The sequence below is a fragment of the Indicator indicator genome, chromosome 24 (genome assembly GCF_027791375.1).
Source record: "Indicator indicator isolate 239-I01 chromosome 24, UM_Iind_1.1, whole genome shotgun sequence".
In the NCBI taxonomy this organism is placed as follows: Eukaryota; Metazoa; Chordata; class Aves; order Piciformes; family Indicatoridae; genus Indicator; species Indicator indicator.
The window spans coordinates 13,886,465-13,904,001 of record NC_072033.1 but is presented as its reverse complement, the minus strand read 5'-3'; the positions used below and the strand labels follow the sequence as shown (position 1 = coordinate 13,904,001).

At 43.6% G+C, this 17,537-nt stretch overlaps 1 protein-coding gene across 1 annotated transcript in view; it reads right to left on the bottom strand.

Moving 5' to 3' along the window:
• PTPRT (protein tyrosine phosphatase receptor type T) overlaps positions 1 to 17,537 on the bottom strand; it is a 419,404-nt gene that overhangs the window by 40,692 nt on the left and 361,175 nt on the right. Inside the window, exons 18-21 of the mRNA XM_054391936.1 lie at positions 15,617 to 15,765; positions 8,715 to 8,792; positions 8,475 to 8,510; positions 302 to 489 (exon numbers count right to left, since the gene is read on the bottom strand). Coding sequence (XP_054247911.1) covers positions 302 to 489; positions 8,475 to 8,510; positions 8,715 to 8,792; positions 15,617 to 15,765 — 451 coding nt within the window. The remainder of the gene's footprint in view (positions 1 to 301; positions 490 to 8,474; positions 8,511 to 8,714; positions 8,793 to 15,616; positions 15,766 to 17,537) is intronic.

Below are 17,537 nucleotides of genomic sequence, written 5' to 3'. Positions count from 1 at the left end.
ATCTTATATATTATTACTGTTTTATTTTTTATGGGAGGGAGAGGTTCATGCTAAGGGAGGAGCACCACATCCATTATCTTACTGATGCAGTAAACACATTTTCTTTGGACTAGAGGACCACCAAAGATTGCTAGCGCTGTAAAATCCCACCCTCAGAAACAGAAACGAGATGGAAATTATTAAGAGGGCAAACAAATTCAGAAAAAGAAGCTCTTAGAAACCTTTATCCTCCCTTTCCAAGCATCTGTCCTTCATGAGAGCAACTTCTCCACCCATTCATGTAAGCATAGGTTCCTCTCACCTCATACTCCTCCTTAAATCCATAGCCCTGTCCTCGCTTCATCTGGGTGATGTGTTGCAGCAGGTCGGCCACGCGGATGGCAGGCTGGAACTGCCCCCGGGGGTAGGACATCTCCACTGGCTCGCAGCTCCGGTAGGGGTGGGTCTGGATAGTCAGGGTTGGCTGGGTCATCTCTCCATGGCTGCTGTCTGTTTTAATAACAGGGAGGCAAAACAAACTTTCACCCTTCTGGTATTTCCATTCGTTCTTGCTCTCTGTGTGTACTTGTTTCTCCACCACCCCATAGGATGTTGCAGGCAAAAGAAAGGAAAGAAGTAAGTAGGAAACACACACTTGACAACAGCTAGAAAGACTAAATCACACTTGAATATTTTGTGTGTCAAGCAGACAAACCCAAAGAGATAGAGACACAATAAATAGCCCATCAGGCTAACGAGGATCAGCACACAGAGAGACACAGCACAGTGTGTATGGGTGAGCTCTGCAGGACCGCTCCATCGAGTTAACCTACTTCTCCTCGCAGACCTGCAAAGAACACTGCTGGAAGACACAGACAGATGAGCAAGATGTTCAAGAAGGATTTGGGGTGAACAGCATGAGATAACTGAAAGGGACCTGAGTGAACAGCAAACCAATGATTAGCATTTCAAGTAAGCCACATAGGATGCTAGAGGCAAATGAAGCAGCTCTGCTGATCCATGTTACGAGGATGCCATATTATCAGAAATCACAAAGCAGCATAAAAATAGTTACCTTGCATGCAAACACTTACATTTCAGATATGTAAACTTAACAGAAAAGTGTGGGGTTTGTTTGTTTTCTTTTTAAGAAATAGATAAAAAAATTATCTGTAGCACTACACAGCTGGAACTGTGACAACTTATATCCCCAGCAAAACTCTATACAGACACCAAAATATTCCTGGTGAACTAACAGAAAAGAACCTAAATAAACAAATATCTTACTGTTGCAATATTTATTTTTAACAACAGAAACTCAGATTAAATGAAAAATTTGGGTTGTTTATCTACCAGAGCTGACTACATTTAAATAGTTGGCCAAATAAAGCATTGAGTTTTCCTATAACCAGATGTATCCCAGATGCTTAGGTCCTTTTCCCACATACAGCTCTGAACAGTCAGCATCAATTCTTCCTGGTCTTACCCAAAACCAACCTATTAGCAAACAGCAGCAAACCCTCAGGTTGTTCATAGGAATCCTTAAGACCACATACACAAGGCTTGTTCCTTACAGAAAGCTGCCTGACAAAGAGCCTAAACATTCTCTCTTGTCAGCAACACAACAGTCATGGTTTCAAAAGGGTAAATAAATCAGTTTGCAGTTTCAGGGTGATTTTAGAGAGGCAGAAATGTGGTTGGAATGGTGGTGTAAACATTGCTGTCCTTGAGAAATCACCATGGAGCTCTGATCAGAAGCAGCCAGGATCTGTGCTGTGTCCCTCACTGCAAAGGTGGGCAGGAACAGATGGATGAGGAGGTCAGAATGCCTTCCCAGAAGCTGGCAAAGCAGTGCCATGACCAAACACAACTCATAATGCTTTAGCTGCTGTACTGGGGGAAGATGTCCAGACTGGTATCTGCTCTGTTTTGAAGCCACAGGACTATGAGAAGGAGGAAGGAATGCCAGCAGTGGGCAACCAGGGCAGGGCAAGCTGGTCTCTGTGTGAGGTGGACTGGTGGTTGACTTATCAGTGATACTGAACATATCCTGCTTCTTCTGAAAGACATTAGCACAAAGCATTCATCTGTTCTGCAGATTAAGCCACTGATTCTAAGGATTTCTGAATCCCAGGTTCTCACAAACACAGCCACATTCCCAGGATACTTGGAGATTTACGGAGCTATGGCTCTAAGCAAAGCAACCCTCATATACAAAATGGAATAAATTTGGGATTTAAGGAAGAGTAACATCCAAAGCATTTGTATAATCATCCCTAATGCTCTGACTAATGACAGTGTGAGAACTCTGAACAGAGGGAATTTCAAGGCTTATTAATTCCCCTAGCTGGATTCCCTTTCCCATTGCTTCTTTCCTCCTCTATTCCCTATTAACCTTCTGCAATGAAGAGAAGATTTTTATTGCAGACCATTTCCAACAGACGTACTATGCTTAATTTTCCATCATTAGGTTTAACACAAACCCAATTGCACAATTGGCTTCTCTGAGGAACCTGAAAGTAATGCCACATTTTTATCAGTCCCAATTAAGACACATTACAAGATCCTTGGTCAAAAGGGAGTCTTAAAACTATTGTGTGTTCTTGGTGCTAATATGGCCACAGGGAGAGCACAGGCTACTTGCAAAGTGTAGCTCAGCTCAGCCAGCACCTTTGCAGGCAACTATTGTTTTCTTTCTTCATCAGATCCCCTAATTCTGGTGTATTGTCTCTCTTCTCAGAGAAAAAGATCAGAGGGAGAGGCAAATGCCACGAAAGTGGTGTCCCCTCCTTTCCAGAGTAACTTCCCTTAAAGTAGCCCCTGTGCTATGAACCTGTCTCCTGGTTTGAGCCAGACCAGAACTAGTTCTGTTCAACTATTTGACTTCCCAGCTCAGTCTCTGCTCAGTGCAGCAGTGTCTCTAAAGCACATGTGCTTTTACAAGGTCTCAGGGAGAACAGCAAATCAAGAAAAATGACTTTTGTTTTTGGTGTTGTTTTTTTTTTTTTTTTGGGGGGGGGGGTGGGGAGTGGGAAAGAGGCTTGAAATCATTCAAATACTCAGAAACTACTAAACACAGAGACTCATGCATCAGGTTTGTTGGGATTGTATTTCACAGGCACATCTTATCCCTAGTCATACATCCTCCCTTTGTGGGTAGGAACACATCCCACCAGATTTCTCTGCTCACCAAAGATGGAATCCAGATCCAAGAAGTAACTCAAATGAAACCCTTTCAAGAGATGGTGATTTCACTCTGACCCCTACAGCTGTGGCAATGGTTAATTACCTTTGCTGTCTAAACATTTCTTAATTGCAGTTCGATTTTGCTTAGCTTCGACTTGCAGGCACTGAATTGTATCATACCTCCTGCTAGATTAAAGAGCCCTCTGAGCATCTGAAACCCTGACCCAGGCAGGCACTGATCAAATCACTTCAGTTTCTCTTTGATAAAGTAAATCAATTGAGAGCTTCTGAAGTCTCATTAGGGCAGGATGTTCAAGAGCTCTGGTTCCTCCCCAGAACCCTTTGCAATTTTCCGTAGTTCCTTTTGTGCAGCTGTAAATAAAACAGGTATTCTGCATGTGGCTGCTGTTTGGAGAGGAGCTAACATTAGCAGCTGCAAAGACAAACTAGGTTGCCAGTTGTTGGTTAAGCCTTTTTAGTGCAACATTCTTGCTGCCCATTCTAAGATACCTCTTGCCAAGGCAGACGTTTTGATTTCTGGAAGCCTAAGAGTTCACAGAATACCCTGAAATTGTGTATGAGATGTTAAATGTGTGTGTGAGATGTCAAATCAATGATTCACTGGCTCTCATAGAACTAGCCTGACTGGGAAACTCTTCAGGCATCTCAGCTTATCTGTTTAGGGTGTAACTGCACATAATCATATTTAGTGATGTTGGCTCCACTTTTAATATTCACAAACTTGCCCTGCTTATGAAATGCTGCTTCTCTGACTGTCTTCTTTGCTAGAGAAACAATCATGGACTTGCTGCAGAAAGTAATGAGGTCCTACTCTGCCAAGAGAAACGAACTGGACTCCAGTGAAAAGCTGAAGCAGAGGCCAGGTGCTAGCTGGCAGCTTCCCCCATCAGATGAGTAACCCTGAGGGTGAGATACTATTGCTTGCCTGCTGCTGCAGCTCCTTGTGTTATACACTTCTGTTGCTACCCAGACAAGTAAAATAAATATGTCTCCCTCCATGGAAAAACTGATAAAATCCTCCCTAGATGTCACAGAAAAGATGAAGAGCAGCTGAGAAATTAGATTCCCAGCCTGTAAGTGGCTCTGCATGATCAGACTCCTGTGGCTCTGCATGATCAGACTCCTGTGGCTCTGTAGACCAGACTCCTGTGCAACATCTCAGTAAGGGTGGTGGGAGGGGATTTGCTCATCCAGAGCAGCTTTGGGGACTAAAACTTTAGATCCTTTTCTAGATCTTGTTTCATAATGTTGTCAGCCTGAGAGGCAGATATCTGGACACAGAGTATGACGTTGCCTTCTGACCAGAAAACTAACCTGTGCCTCAAACTAAAGGCAACACAGCACCCAGGTGTCAGCTTGTGCATGTGGAGAAGGTTCTTCCCAAGCTCTTGCTGCAGTATCCATGACTTCCTTCTGTATCTGAAACAACAGGTCTATCATCTCTGTTTCTGTTTTTATTCTCTTAGCCTGGGCTAGTGTGTAACACGATAAGACAGCCTTTGCACAAATAAATTACATTCTGAGTGGTGTTTGTGATTGATTTAATTACACACATCTCCAGCCTCTCTGCACTAGAGTAAGGGTTGTCAGTTATGTGACATCTTCCAAGGATGACTACAGCATGGCTAATACCTCACCCCCTCACATTATGGATACGGTGCAAGCTGGCAAAATTGATTTGACTTTTTGTGTGCATCAAGGCTTTATTCTATGAGAAATGCCCAGCTATAATATGCTATATCCAACACAAAGAGTGGCACAGCAAACCAAAGTCAAAACATCGTTTGTCTAATGGTATCAACTGAGCCACTGAAAGGCATATTCCTTAACAAAAAGCCTTCTGACACAAGGACTGACAGAAAGCAGAGGAAGTATCTCTCATTTCAAAGGATATGAAGAAGCCACACGTGCATAAAAAAGAGGTAAAAGTTGGAGAAAATAATTTTCTCTAGATTGCAAAGAGATTTTGAAGAATCACTGAGTAAAAACCTTACACAAGTGCATCCTAATCTTACAGGAACTACTGCAAACATCTTTTTCACCAGATAATATAACAGAAAATCCCCCTAAAGATGTAAAGAAGATGCTTTGGAGAGCTGATCTAAGACTTGCAGAGCTGCTGTAACAGTACAGCACTGCAAATGCATGGACCTCCCCCAAGTCTAACCTCTCTTTGACTCCTTGGTGGAAAGGGGCTCTCAGATCTGCCTGCATCATAGAGCAATTCTTTACTCACAGCTGAAAAACTACTGGCAACTCCAAAGCAGCAGAGAAAGCTAGAAGCCACTAAAGAGCAGAGGAGAGAGCTTTCCAAGCAACCTGATCATCTGCAGGCAGAAAGAAATGGAAGAAAAATTCAACTCAGGTAACATCCTACAAGGGCATGTGCCTCTGCTGCTCATTCTGCTGCAGGGCAATATTAGCATAGCACTGGTGTGGAAGCCTCTCCTACAGCTCTCTTTAGAGGCTGGCATGGTCTAGGAAGCTACAGAACAGATCAGAACAGATCAAGCCACTGATTTTTTGAGCTTCCATGGCATAGAACTGACTTGTCCTGCAATGCAAAAAGCCAGCAGTGGTGACATTTGCTAAGCAGTGATATCAGTTTCTGATAGAAAGATAGAAATCTTTTTTAGGTCTTCAAATATTAGGTTGTGGATATGCTCGCAGTAGATCGATTAGGCATGGGTGAAAGCTCATCTGAGCTACAAAAGAGTCAAATTTAGGGCAAATTTCTATGCCATTTGAGGCACAAGCTAGTTTTTGTGTGAGCCTTCATGACAGCAAGCTTTCTCTGCTTGTTCAAGGAACTACAGGCACTGCAGTGCCCATCCTCTCTGGAGGGCAGCAGCTCCTCTTATTAAGATCTTTCTGAGCAGCAGAAATGAGAACAAGAACAAATGTCCTCACATCCTGCTGGGAGATGTTAATGGATGCAAAGGAAAGACATGCTGGTTCCCCTGAAGAGACTGTGATGATGACATCTTCTGAACATCTTCACAGTAGGTCCTGGTCATCCACATTTTCTCCAAGAATCACCTCTAGCACATCCAAAGAAAGGCAGTGCAGCTAATGAAGGGTCTAGAGCACAAGGCTTGTGAGAAGCAGCTGAGGGAACTGGGGTTGTTCAGCCTGGAGAAAAGGAGACTGAGGGGAGACCTTCTGGCTCTCCACAACTCCCTGAAAGGAGGCTGGAGCCAGGTGGGGCTTGGTCTCTTCTCCCAAGCAACAAAGGATAGGAGGAGATGGAACAGCCTCAAGTTGTGCCAGGGAGGGGTTAGTTTTGATGTTAGGAGAAACTTCTGTGAAAGAGTTGTCAAGCCCTGGGCCAGGCTGCCCAGGACAGTCGTGGAATCTCCATCCCTGGAGAAATTTCAAAGCCATGTAGATGTGCTGCTGAGGAACATGGTTTAGTGGTGACCTGGCAGTGTTGGGCCTGTTGTGACAGGAAGGGGATGATGGTTTGAAACTCAAAGAGGGAGATTTAGACTAAATAGAAGGAAGACTTTTTTTTCCACTGAGGGTGGTAAGACTCTGGCCCAGGTTGCCCAGGTGAGGTTGTTTGGGCTCTGAGCAACCTGCTCTAATTGCAGATGTCCTTGCTAACTGTAGGGGTGCTGGACTAGATGACCTCTGAAGGTCCCTTCCCAAGCAAATCATTCCATGACTGTGGACAAAGGACTCCTTTCATTCCTCACCTTGTTAACAGAGGGCTCAGTCACTGCTATCACCATTCTGGGTGACAGCAGGACCAATGTGTGTGCTGTGACAGCCCTTCCAAGCTGCTCTGCCCTGATGTTGGTCTGTAAGCCAAGGCACTCAGCTGTCATTTTTTCCTGGTTTAACAGCAAGGCTTCACCGTGCCCAGAGTAATGTTTAAAGCAGCCACAGTAGATTTGCTGTGTCTGGAAGTGAACACTTACTGTAGATAATCCAAAATGACAGGTCTGATAAACACCACTGGTTAGATCCTGATCAACCACACATCATTTTTCTGATTCATAGCAGAGGAATTGCCTTCTTCAAACTCTACATGCAGGCAGCAGCCTCCAGGGAGAGCCTGAAGTTCCAGGCTGGTATTACTCACTTTCAAGAGTACACCTCCAGTAAGTTTCTGGATAACTTCTTTTCTCAGCTAACAGTTTCTGCCTATTTTGCTGTCTCAGTTGACTTACTGTAAAAAAAAAAAGTATTGTTTTTAAAATTCCAAAAGCTAAGAGCTGCACATCAGATGCCTTTTTTCATTATCTGGACAAGAAAAGCTAATTTTCAGAGCTGTTGAACACTACCACATCCCTCCAAGGTCACCAGCAGCCATAGAGAAGAGCCTCCACCTCTCTGAACCTGCCTTTTTGGTATCCTCTCAAACCTGTCCTGGACTGCTTGAATATTTAGCATTTGGCTCTCAGCATGCACAGTGTAAGTTGGCCACTGCCCAACTCAAGCCCTTGGCTTCTCCAGACAACCTTTATTATATTTGAATATCAAGTCCACAACTGTAGGCTCTTGACATGCAAATCCTTGCAACCCTTGTGGGATGTGTAGCTGAGACTCACAGGACAAGGGGCAATGGCTTTAAATTAAAAAAAGGGAGATTTAGAATAGATATAGGAAGGCAGTTTTTACACTGAGGGTGGTGAGACACTGGCCCAGGTTGCCCAGAGAGGTGGTGGATGCCCCATCCCTGGAACTATTCCAGGTCAGGTTGCTTGGGGCTCTAAGCAACCTGCTCTAGTTGCAGACATCCCTGCTGACTGTAGGGGGTTGGACTGGATGACTTTTAAAGATCCCTTCCAAGCCAAACCCTTTTGTGATTCTATCAGAGCTGCACAAGTACAACCACCTACAGAAGTCAAAACCAAGCTGAAGGCAAGGTGGCACAGAATCATAGAGAATCAGACAGAATCATGGAATGGTTTAGGTTGGATCTTAAAAATCATCTAGTTCCAACTCCTCTGCCATGGGCAGGGACACCTTCCACTAGACCAGACCTGTGGGAATTTGGCCCAGGATCTCAAACCTCATTCACAGAAAAGAAACAAAGAATCATTTGATAGAACTCCTACATCTTCATTTTTAAACTACCCTTTTCTTTAAGAAAAAAACAACAAAAAATTAAAAATCAATTAATAGTAATAATAAAGCATGAGTAAACCCAAAAGCTTTCCAACAAACACCACAGGATTATTCAAAATTTTGGATCCCAGCCAGCTATTAGTGCTCTCTCTCCATGTTTCAAGACACATGGGAGGATTTTGCTTTCCAGTTCACCATACCTGTCCTCTTACCTAAAAGTGTGGTCGAGGGAACAGTGTCTGATGATACTTTGAGATGGAATTCCGTTCAGCCCCATGACACGGATCAATGGAAATCAACAGAAGATCAGTAGGGAGAAAGTTACAAAAAAAAAAAATGAAAAGAAGGTTAGCTGTAATCTCAGAGTCAGAAGGTTCAGTCTGTAGGTCATATTGGGAAACACACAAAGGCAAGAACATTCAGAAAGGAAAGAAAAAGTCTGGCACTAGTACCTGAGTAGTAGGAATTCAACAGAGATTTGCTCTGAAGGGTTTTGCTTTGGACAGAAAATGAACAAGGAGAGGGTGATGCTAGGTAGGAAAGACATAAGGAAAAGACTTTAGACATATATTAAGAGAGAGAAAGAGAACAGGGAGAATGTTCCTCAAGGAACACAGTAATATGGGATATATAAGGCTTATCAAAATGAATTATATTTTTCATCTGCACATGCATATTACATTTATTACATTGTCATCATGATGGATTTTCTTTAATATGAGCACTTCAGCCCCCAAATACATGATTCCAGTTACTGTAAATCAATGTGTTCCTAGACAGGATACACAGAGAGGACTCTAGGCTAGGTATCATTGTTTTAACCCAAGGAGCAAATTTATGGTCTTGTCTCTGTGAGAAAGATCCTGAAAAGCAAGCCCTGAAATCCAAACTACAGAGAACCAAACACAGTCCTAAGAGTAAATAAGCCTGCTCAGACAGAGGGGACCTGAGCACCATGGAAATACACAGGTAGGGCAGCAATTCTTTTTTTTTTTTTGTTTGTTAAAACAAGGCAGGCTAACAAGGGACTTGTTCTTCAGCCCCAGGACTGCTTTTAGCAAATCCCATAATCCTTTCCCTTGTGGGTTGGGCTTTCAGCAGGACAAGCATCCCTGCTTTCTCCCATCAAAGCAGGAGCTTTCTCTGGACAAGAATCCACAAATTCTTTCCATATTAATCAAATATTTACAGAAAGGAGGCAGGACTCAACACCTTCACAGCAGATTATTCCCATGATAGGAAATTGATGAGGCTGGTTTGTATCTACCAACAGCATACATGCACATTCTTATGGCAATCCATCATTTCTGATGGCATAGTCCTTTGTTAGCATTCTGCATTCACTCTTAGAATTACAGGCATTTATTTATCTCCTCCAAATGTTGGGAAACAAGCTAATACAAATCTCAGTACATCAGAAAGGTGACAACAGGTAACACAGGAAAAACTATTGCAATAATCCAGTAAAAGCAGATTAAACTCAGGATACATCAAAGTAATTTCAGCAGCAATGTTAGTATCTCTCAAGCAAACAGCACTTAAAAATTGCAAGTTATCCCATGGGGGTTAAGCAAAGAAATCACTAGTCTAGAGAGCTTCATCAAGTCAACAGAATCACCTTCTAAGTAGCTTAAAATCATCTGGTAAATGAACTTGCTCTGATTCTGCAGTCTCCCACCATATTTTCAGACTTACATCACTTGAAAACATGTTAACCAAATTTCTTGCAGCTTCATCTGCTGGAGTTCTGCCCCAGCTGCCTTCAAAAGCCAGAGAACATCTCTCCTTTGGGGTCTCTTATACTTTCTCCCTTGTGTTTGTCAACCTGAAACCAGACTCTTACTGCACTTGGAACCTGACTGCTTTGGCAGGTATCTAAAATGAGGGTCTAAAAAAGAGCTTGTCCAGGGTCACAGAGCAAGCCAGCACTCAGGGCTTGGAGAAGGATTCAAATTTTCTGACATTTGGGAATACAGAAGAACTCACTGAGCCCTACTGCCCTCCTAGGAACTGCTAACAACCAATACTTAGGTAGCTGAAAACAGGCAGCTTGCTTCAGGGAGTTTGATGAACCTTATCAATGGAGCTCTAGGAAATGAAACATATTTGTAAGACAGGGAAGTGAATTTCCAGGTTCAGAAAGGGAAATAAAAAGAAAAGAAAAAGAAAAAGGAGAACTCACCAAACCCCAAGTTTCCCAGAACTTTGGAGAGCTCATTCCCAAAATCAGTCAGGCAGTGGCTTGTATAACAAGATGTGCAAGCAGTGCTGCTTCCTAACCAGAGGTTCTGACCAGCACTGGTGTGTGCAATCACAGTCAATGCTTCCAGAGAGGATTTCACATCAGGGTAGAGATTAGGACATCATTAAAAAAATCTCTTTGTACTCCCTGTGAGGCTACACAGACCCCTCTAGTCATGCAGAATTTGGAAGTTCCTTCTTATCTGAAATCATTCTCCTTTACTTTGGGTAAGATTGTCTGAACTAGCAAACCCCACAAAAGCCCAAAGCCAGCATGAAGAGCAGCAAAAGGGATTTTAGTATTGTGTTGGGTTCTGGTTGTTTTGTTTTGTTGTTTGTTTTTTTTTTTTTTCCTTTCATGCCTTTCATGAAATTTGGCTTTATTTTTTATTTTTAAATTAATTTAAGGCTTTTTCACTAAAGAAAACATCTCATGGTCATGATCCTCCAAGTTCATGGACGGTCTTTAGCAGATAACCTAAAAGTGACAATTATCTATGGGGTAGGAATGTAAACTAGACCTTGATGTATTTGACTGCAGCAAATTCAAAGACCTTTGAGTTTCATTCATCAGAAAAAAACATGCAGGACATGGGAAGGGGTGAATTTAGTTGTTTCTTGGCTACTTGAGAGTGCCACTTACCTACATCCTCCTCTTACCTCCTTGTCCTTGCTACTGAAAGTAGCAAAAGTTAACTAAAAGTTAACTTGATAACTGTGCAGCAGGGCCCACTCATGTCAAACTCATTTCCCTACACCTTCCAAAACATTGCCTTCAAACTGTGCCTCTGCCTGTAACACTAAAGGTCCCTACCTAATCTGTATTGACCTCACTCCTGAAGGTTGTCTGGAAAGCTGTCTCCCCCCAAACTGAGATGTCAAAACATGAAGCACACCCTAATAAATGAGTCTCTAGCAAAACTGGCTGCATTTTAAGAGATTAAAGCCTCAAAATCAAAAGCTTCCTTCCACAGTCCCCCTAGGGATGTTGGGATGGCTATGGTGATGATGTGGCATCCTCCTGGACAAGCCTAATCCATGGCATTTTAGCACTGCAGAGCCAGAAGAGCAGCTCCTTTGTGCAGGAGGCACCAGCAGTGCAGCGTTGCTGAGGTGGTAATGCTGCTGCTTCTCCCATCTCACAGGAAGGATGGCAAACTGTGCCCAGTTCTTGTGCAATGACAACCCTGTGCACACCCTTCTGGGCAGTGCACAGACACTGGGAGATCATTTGAAGCCCACACTGTCTCCAATTTGTAGCCTCCTTTCACAGTAAGCCTGCACCAAGTCATTGCCTACACAGACTGTGCTGTGTCCCTACAAGCTGAGGAGCAGGCTCACATGCTGCAAGCACAATCATCAACTTTTAATGGGTTTAGGATTTTTTTTTTTTAAAGGAAGATTTTTGAGAAAATGAACAACTATGAGCAGCCTACTTCATGTCCACCAAACCCTGGGTAAAAGCAGACAAGCTGGAATAGCCCTGGACTAATCTGCCTTTCAGCAAAAAGCTATTCTGTTTCCATATGGTACCAGAGGCAGAGGCTGGGCTCAAAAATCTCTTTAAACTTCTCTATATACCAGGCAGTAAGAATTCTGCATGAGTAAGGACTAACAGTGCAGAATGGAATGAGGGATGAGGGGCTTTGCTTTGGGCCAGGAAGAAGCAATGTCCCTGTATTTTCCACTTTCTAGCAAGACCTGGGGTCTCCCTGCTCCAACACTGAAGCTACAGCTCTTCCAGAACATCCTTACTGATGATGTAAGGCTAATGGACAGCTCTGCCAAATGACAGAATCAAAACTACAGATGGCCAGCAGGACTCCTGCCCACTGCTCTGGCCTTGACAAAGGGCTCTGTTGCACCCAAACAGTTTGTACTGAAAATACCAGAGAGTAGGTGAAGAAATGTGCAGACAGGAGGATGGTAACTCTCAGTGGTGGAGGAATCCCCATGACCACACTGCATACTGCTTTCAGAGTGGCCTGCAAAAGCAGCCAGGTCTGTGTCTCCTCACAAAAGGAGGGGTTGAGAAGCAGAAGGGCAGCTGCTTCACGGTGCACAGCAGCAGGCAGCACTCCTGCCAGTTGCTGGACCTGTCAGGTGGGAGCTCCCTGGAGGTGACAGTGATGTATGGCAGCAAGACAGGCAGCAAAAGGGGAGACTACAGCAGGAGGACAGATGGGGGTCACTGAAGTACAGAAAAACTCCTGCAGCAGGAGCAGACCAGTTGCCAAACTGGACAGACTACCATCGTAAAATCATAGATTGGTTTGGGTTGAAAGGGACCTCAAAGATCATCTAGTTCCAACCCACCTGCAGGGAACAGGGACATCTTCAACTAGACCAGGTGGCTCAAAGCCAGATCCAACCTGCCTTTGAACATTTCCAGGCTTGGAGCCTCCACAGCTGCTCTGGGCAATCTGGTCCAGTGCCTCACCAGCCTCACAGTAAAGAATTTCTTCCTAATGTCTCATCGAAATTTACCTTCTTTCAGTCTGAAACCACTACCTTTTGTCCTATCACTGCACTCTGATGAAGATTCTCCTCCCCATCTTTCCTCTAGCCCCCTTTAAGAACCAGAAGACCACAAGAAGGTCTCCCTGGAACCTTTGGTTGGACTTGGTGATCCTGAGGGAATGTTTCTGTGATTCTGTGGTTCTCTTCTCTTGGCTGAACAACTCCAACTCTTGCAGCCTGCCCTTGTAGCAGTGATTATCTTTTGTTGCCCCCTCTGGACCTGCTCCAACAGACACATGTCCTTAAGCACAAAAAGCTTCTACAGGGACTCACTGAATTTGTTCTGTCTGAAAAGTCATTAAAATTCTTGGGGCAGGAAGGGAAAAACTGGAGGGAAGGGCACGTCCTGCAAGGACACTGTCATCTGCAGATAAACTTGTTTGCAAGTCACTCAATATTTGTGAGTTATCTACTTAACAAGTTGTCTTGTTCTATTTTATTGCTTCTGTGAGCTGGCAAGGTGATCTTGGGATGGAAAACACTTAGCTTCTCTTAGGGGACATGCTTCAAAAAGGAGAGAGGCGTTTGCATGGCACTTCTACAGCCAACTGAGGCTGCTCCCATACCTGAGGGTCAAGATGGAGAGGATGACTACCTAGCATGAGAGATCTGTGAGTGCTCTTTACCAATGGAGGGGACAATTTAAGAAGGAATTTTTTAATGCTGCTTAAGGCAGACAACTGATTTTAAAAGCCAGGGTGGATAACCCCTTGCAAAACTCTAGCAGGAGGGTTAGGCAGCAATCCTATTATGGCATTCAAAAGTTAGGGTAGGGTCCTATAGAAATTTTCAAGGATTAAACTCTTATTAAGGCAATTATTTTTTAATTTTTTTTTAACAAAAAAATAGTCTTTTGTCCATAAAATTCCTCCTGTGCACACAACTTACCTCCAACACCTCAGCATCACAGACTTTGCAGTAAAAAATTGGGAGGAATCATGAAAGCTTACTGGCAACCACTTCTCATGGATATAAAGAGAAAAAACAAAAACCAAAAAAAAACAGGAAAGAACTGGTCCAGGCTGTGACCCAGGCTGCTGCACAGAGGGAGGTAGTGATAAAGCCTGCACTGATGTCAGATAAGCAAAGCTCTAGGTGATTAAAAATATAGAAAAAGAGAACCTGGAGGGATGCTTTTTAACTAAATTAGATACAACACATTTTCTATAGTTGCCATTTCAAATAAATGACTCAGTGGTTTTAATTAGTCTCTCAAAATACCAAAAGGAATAAGAAATGAGGTCAGATGTCAAGCTCATCTCTCTTTTCTTATTTTCTGGTTGAAACAAACAGGGGGAAAAAAATCCCCAAACTTTTAAAAATCCAGATTCTGAAGAAAGTGTTCTGAATTTCACTTTCCCCACCCACCCTGGTCAAGCTACCTTTGCTGTTTCAGGGATGCCCCTTCCAGCACTGTCCTCTCTTATCCTGTCTTTCAGGATGTGAGCCACTGGTGACAACTCTCACTGTCTCTTTAGGAGATTGCAGCTACTCAGCAGCCAAGAAAATTAGATCTCAACTCAAGCCAATTTAATATCAGAGAGAAGTGTTCACTGCTAGCTTTGGCAGTCCCAAGCACCTATTTATCCATCTCACAGGTATGCTACACAGAGTGGCAGCAGCAACACATGCAGATGGAATTTGACATAGAGAAAAGGACAATTCCCTCAGCCTGACCCACTCAGTTGGAGAGTACAGAGAAAGGCTTCAATGAGAAAACATTTTGTACCATAAGCACCTCCATGTTAGCAGATAGGGGAAACACCACTCAAGATGTTGAAGGGACACAAATGGGGTTTTGTACCTACTTGTGCTTCAGAGCTGTTCCCTGTTCAAACTAGCAGGCTGTGTCAAAAGAAGGAGTGACATTCCCATGGTGTCTAAGTTAAAATTTATTTAATATGCAAAGGTTTACAAATCCACCATGCAATCCCCCATGCACTCAGGCTGGATCTAGTGAGGCTTGACTATGACTTTGTGCTGCTTTACCCACACAACCCATCCAGCCACAGAGGTCTGAGTGGGCTACAACTATGAGCTAAGATCAGTCTTACTGAACCCCTGTGAAGAATAAAGCGAGGACACAGACGAAAGCAGAAATTCTGTCTTTGCATTGCAGTGCTCTAGCCAGGAGGCCATGCTTGTCTTGCACAACAACATTGCACAGAAAATGTTACTTCATCCTACAAGTCAGCTTAAGTGGTTTGACTCGACTCTTCTACTCACAAAGGAAAAGTATTTCTGCAGAACAAATCAGCATGTGCCTTTTTGACTGCGAGTTATGAGAACAGGCTTCAGAAATTACTCTCAGCAGATTTAGAGTCAGGGGGACTGCTCCCCACCTGTCTGACAGTTAAAACAGGGGCAGTGCCAGAGATATTTAGGCTCAGGAGGACTGCTCCTCACCTGCCTGACAGTTAAAACAGAGGCAGTGCCAGAGACATTTCAGACATTTGATTTCTAGGCAACTATTGCAATGCTCTCTATCACTGTCATTCCTAGCTCCTCAATATTGTGCCCACAGGAATGGGTCCTCTTAAGAACCCAGAGCTCTCCAAAGGGGACATATCCATTGCAAGCAAGTTAAACTTACTGAATCCATTAACATCTTGGCAGCTGGAAGAAAAAGCTTCTTCATTGTGAACAGCACTGAGTTTGGTAGAGGTCTTGTCAGAAGTAGCCACAGGACCCATCTCCCTCTGTGTGCTGGTCTGGGTCTCCTTCTGCTTCTTGGCTAGCTTCCTTTAGGGCATTTTGAAGAGGGGAGAAATCAAGGTCAGTTTTCCCTCATTAAAAGCAAAGAAATGACAAAACATTTTGAGAACCACCATTATCCCCCTTGGTCAGACATGCAGGGCATGTGACAAACCACACGGCAGGGGACCCCACAACTTCCTAATGTAACTGTTGTGGAGCACAATGAACAGAGTGATACCAGTCTTTGAGCTTAGCTGTCCCTCCCAGTGACTTCTCTTCCACAAACCTGCATCACCCCAGCAGTAGGAGTGCTACATCATCCTTGAAGAGGGAGGCATAGGTAAAGCTCCTGGAGTGGGGGTCAGTTGCTCCAGGAAGTGCAGAGGGCATGGGGTAAGGGCAGTGATTTGGAACTGCTCATGGGGAGGTAAAGGGAACACCTGCATCCATCCCATGGGGAATGAGTTTGAGTGAGGAGTGTGACCTGACTCTGTGCAACCTGAGAGCTGGAGCAGAAGTTGTCCCCAAGCAGAGCAAGGAGGACAGCAGCCTCTACTAAATTCTGACACTCCTATAAACTGCACTGAGGATTGACAGTCGGTGAAGAGTGAAGAAAATGAAAGGTAAAGTTATTTTAGAGTTGTCCAAATATGCTTCTGTTCTGGGAAAATAGCTTTTTTTTTTTTTTTTTTTTTGTAATCTTGGGGTGATGTCAAAAACCTTGACAAAAGCAGAAGCATCACCTGCTCTGAAAACACTAACAAAGGCAAGAATGCAAAAGGCTCTTCTTCTGCCAACACAGCTAATAATAAGAAAAAAAAAAAGGAGAGGAGCAGGAAAAGTGAGCTGCTAAGCTTCTATTGACATTTGACTGCCCCGTGCTTCATTCATATCAGAGAGAAAAAACTGTTTAAAAATGAATGTGTGACATTCTACAGTCTGCACCTTGAAGAAAACATCACACAAATCCCCAGCAGCGGCAAGGAACTTTGCTTACACGACTCCCGTAGATAAGGAAATAAAACAAAATGAAAGGAGAAAAACAGATTACTGTAAGAAGGAGCTTTAGTTTTCTTCTTTCCTCCAACTCAAAGGGAAAAAAAAAAAAGAAATCCTTACAACTAGATCTTTTTGCAAAGAGTTTTTTTCTTTAAAATGACATGTTTATGGTTAAGCCCTACCCATCTTTTAAGGTTCATCAGGATATTCCTTGCAACCTATTCCAACAGGCTTTAGCTACTCCCAGCACGTGGCAGGATGGCATTGACAAGCAAGTTCAAGCACACAGCTGAGCTCCAGCCCTTCATGAGATGGGTAGCTGGGCTGGTTACACTCATTTGCAAGGAGAGGTCAAAGAGAACTAAAACCTTTGCCCGTGTCTATGGGTGTCAGGTAATGATAGGACTAGGGGGAATGGAGCAAAATAGAAATGGGTAAATTCAGATTGGGTGTTAGGAAGAAATTCTTCACCACGAGGGTGGTGAGACACTGGAACAGGTTGCCCAGGGAGGTGGTGGAAGCCTCATTCCTGAAGGCTTTTAAGGGCAGGCTGGATGTGGCTCTGATCAACCTTAATCTATTGTGAGGTGTTCCTGCCCATGACAGGGGGGTTGGAAGTGGATGATCCTTGAGGTCCCTTCCAACCCTAACAATTCTATCATTCTATGAGTACTTTAAGGCAATCTGATAATCCAGACTAGGAGAGCACATGTTTCTGGGGAAGTGTCCAGCGTGTGATGTGATGCAGGCTTTTGAGCAAATACATCAGTTTCATCTGCTCTACCAGTTGAGGTTCAGGCTATTAATGGTTAGTGGTT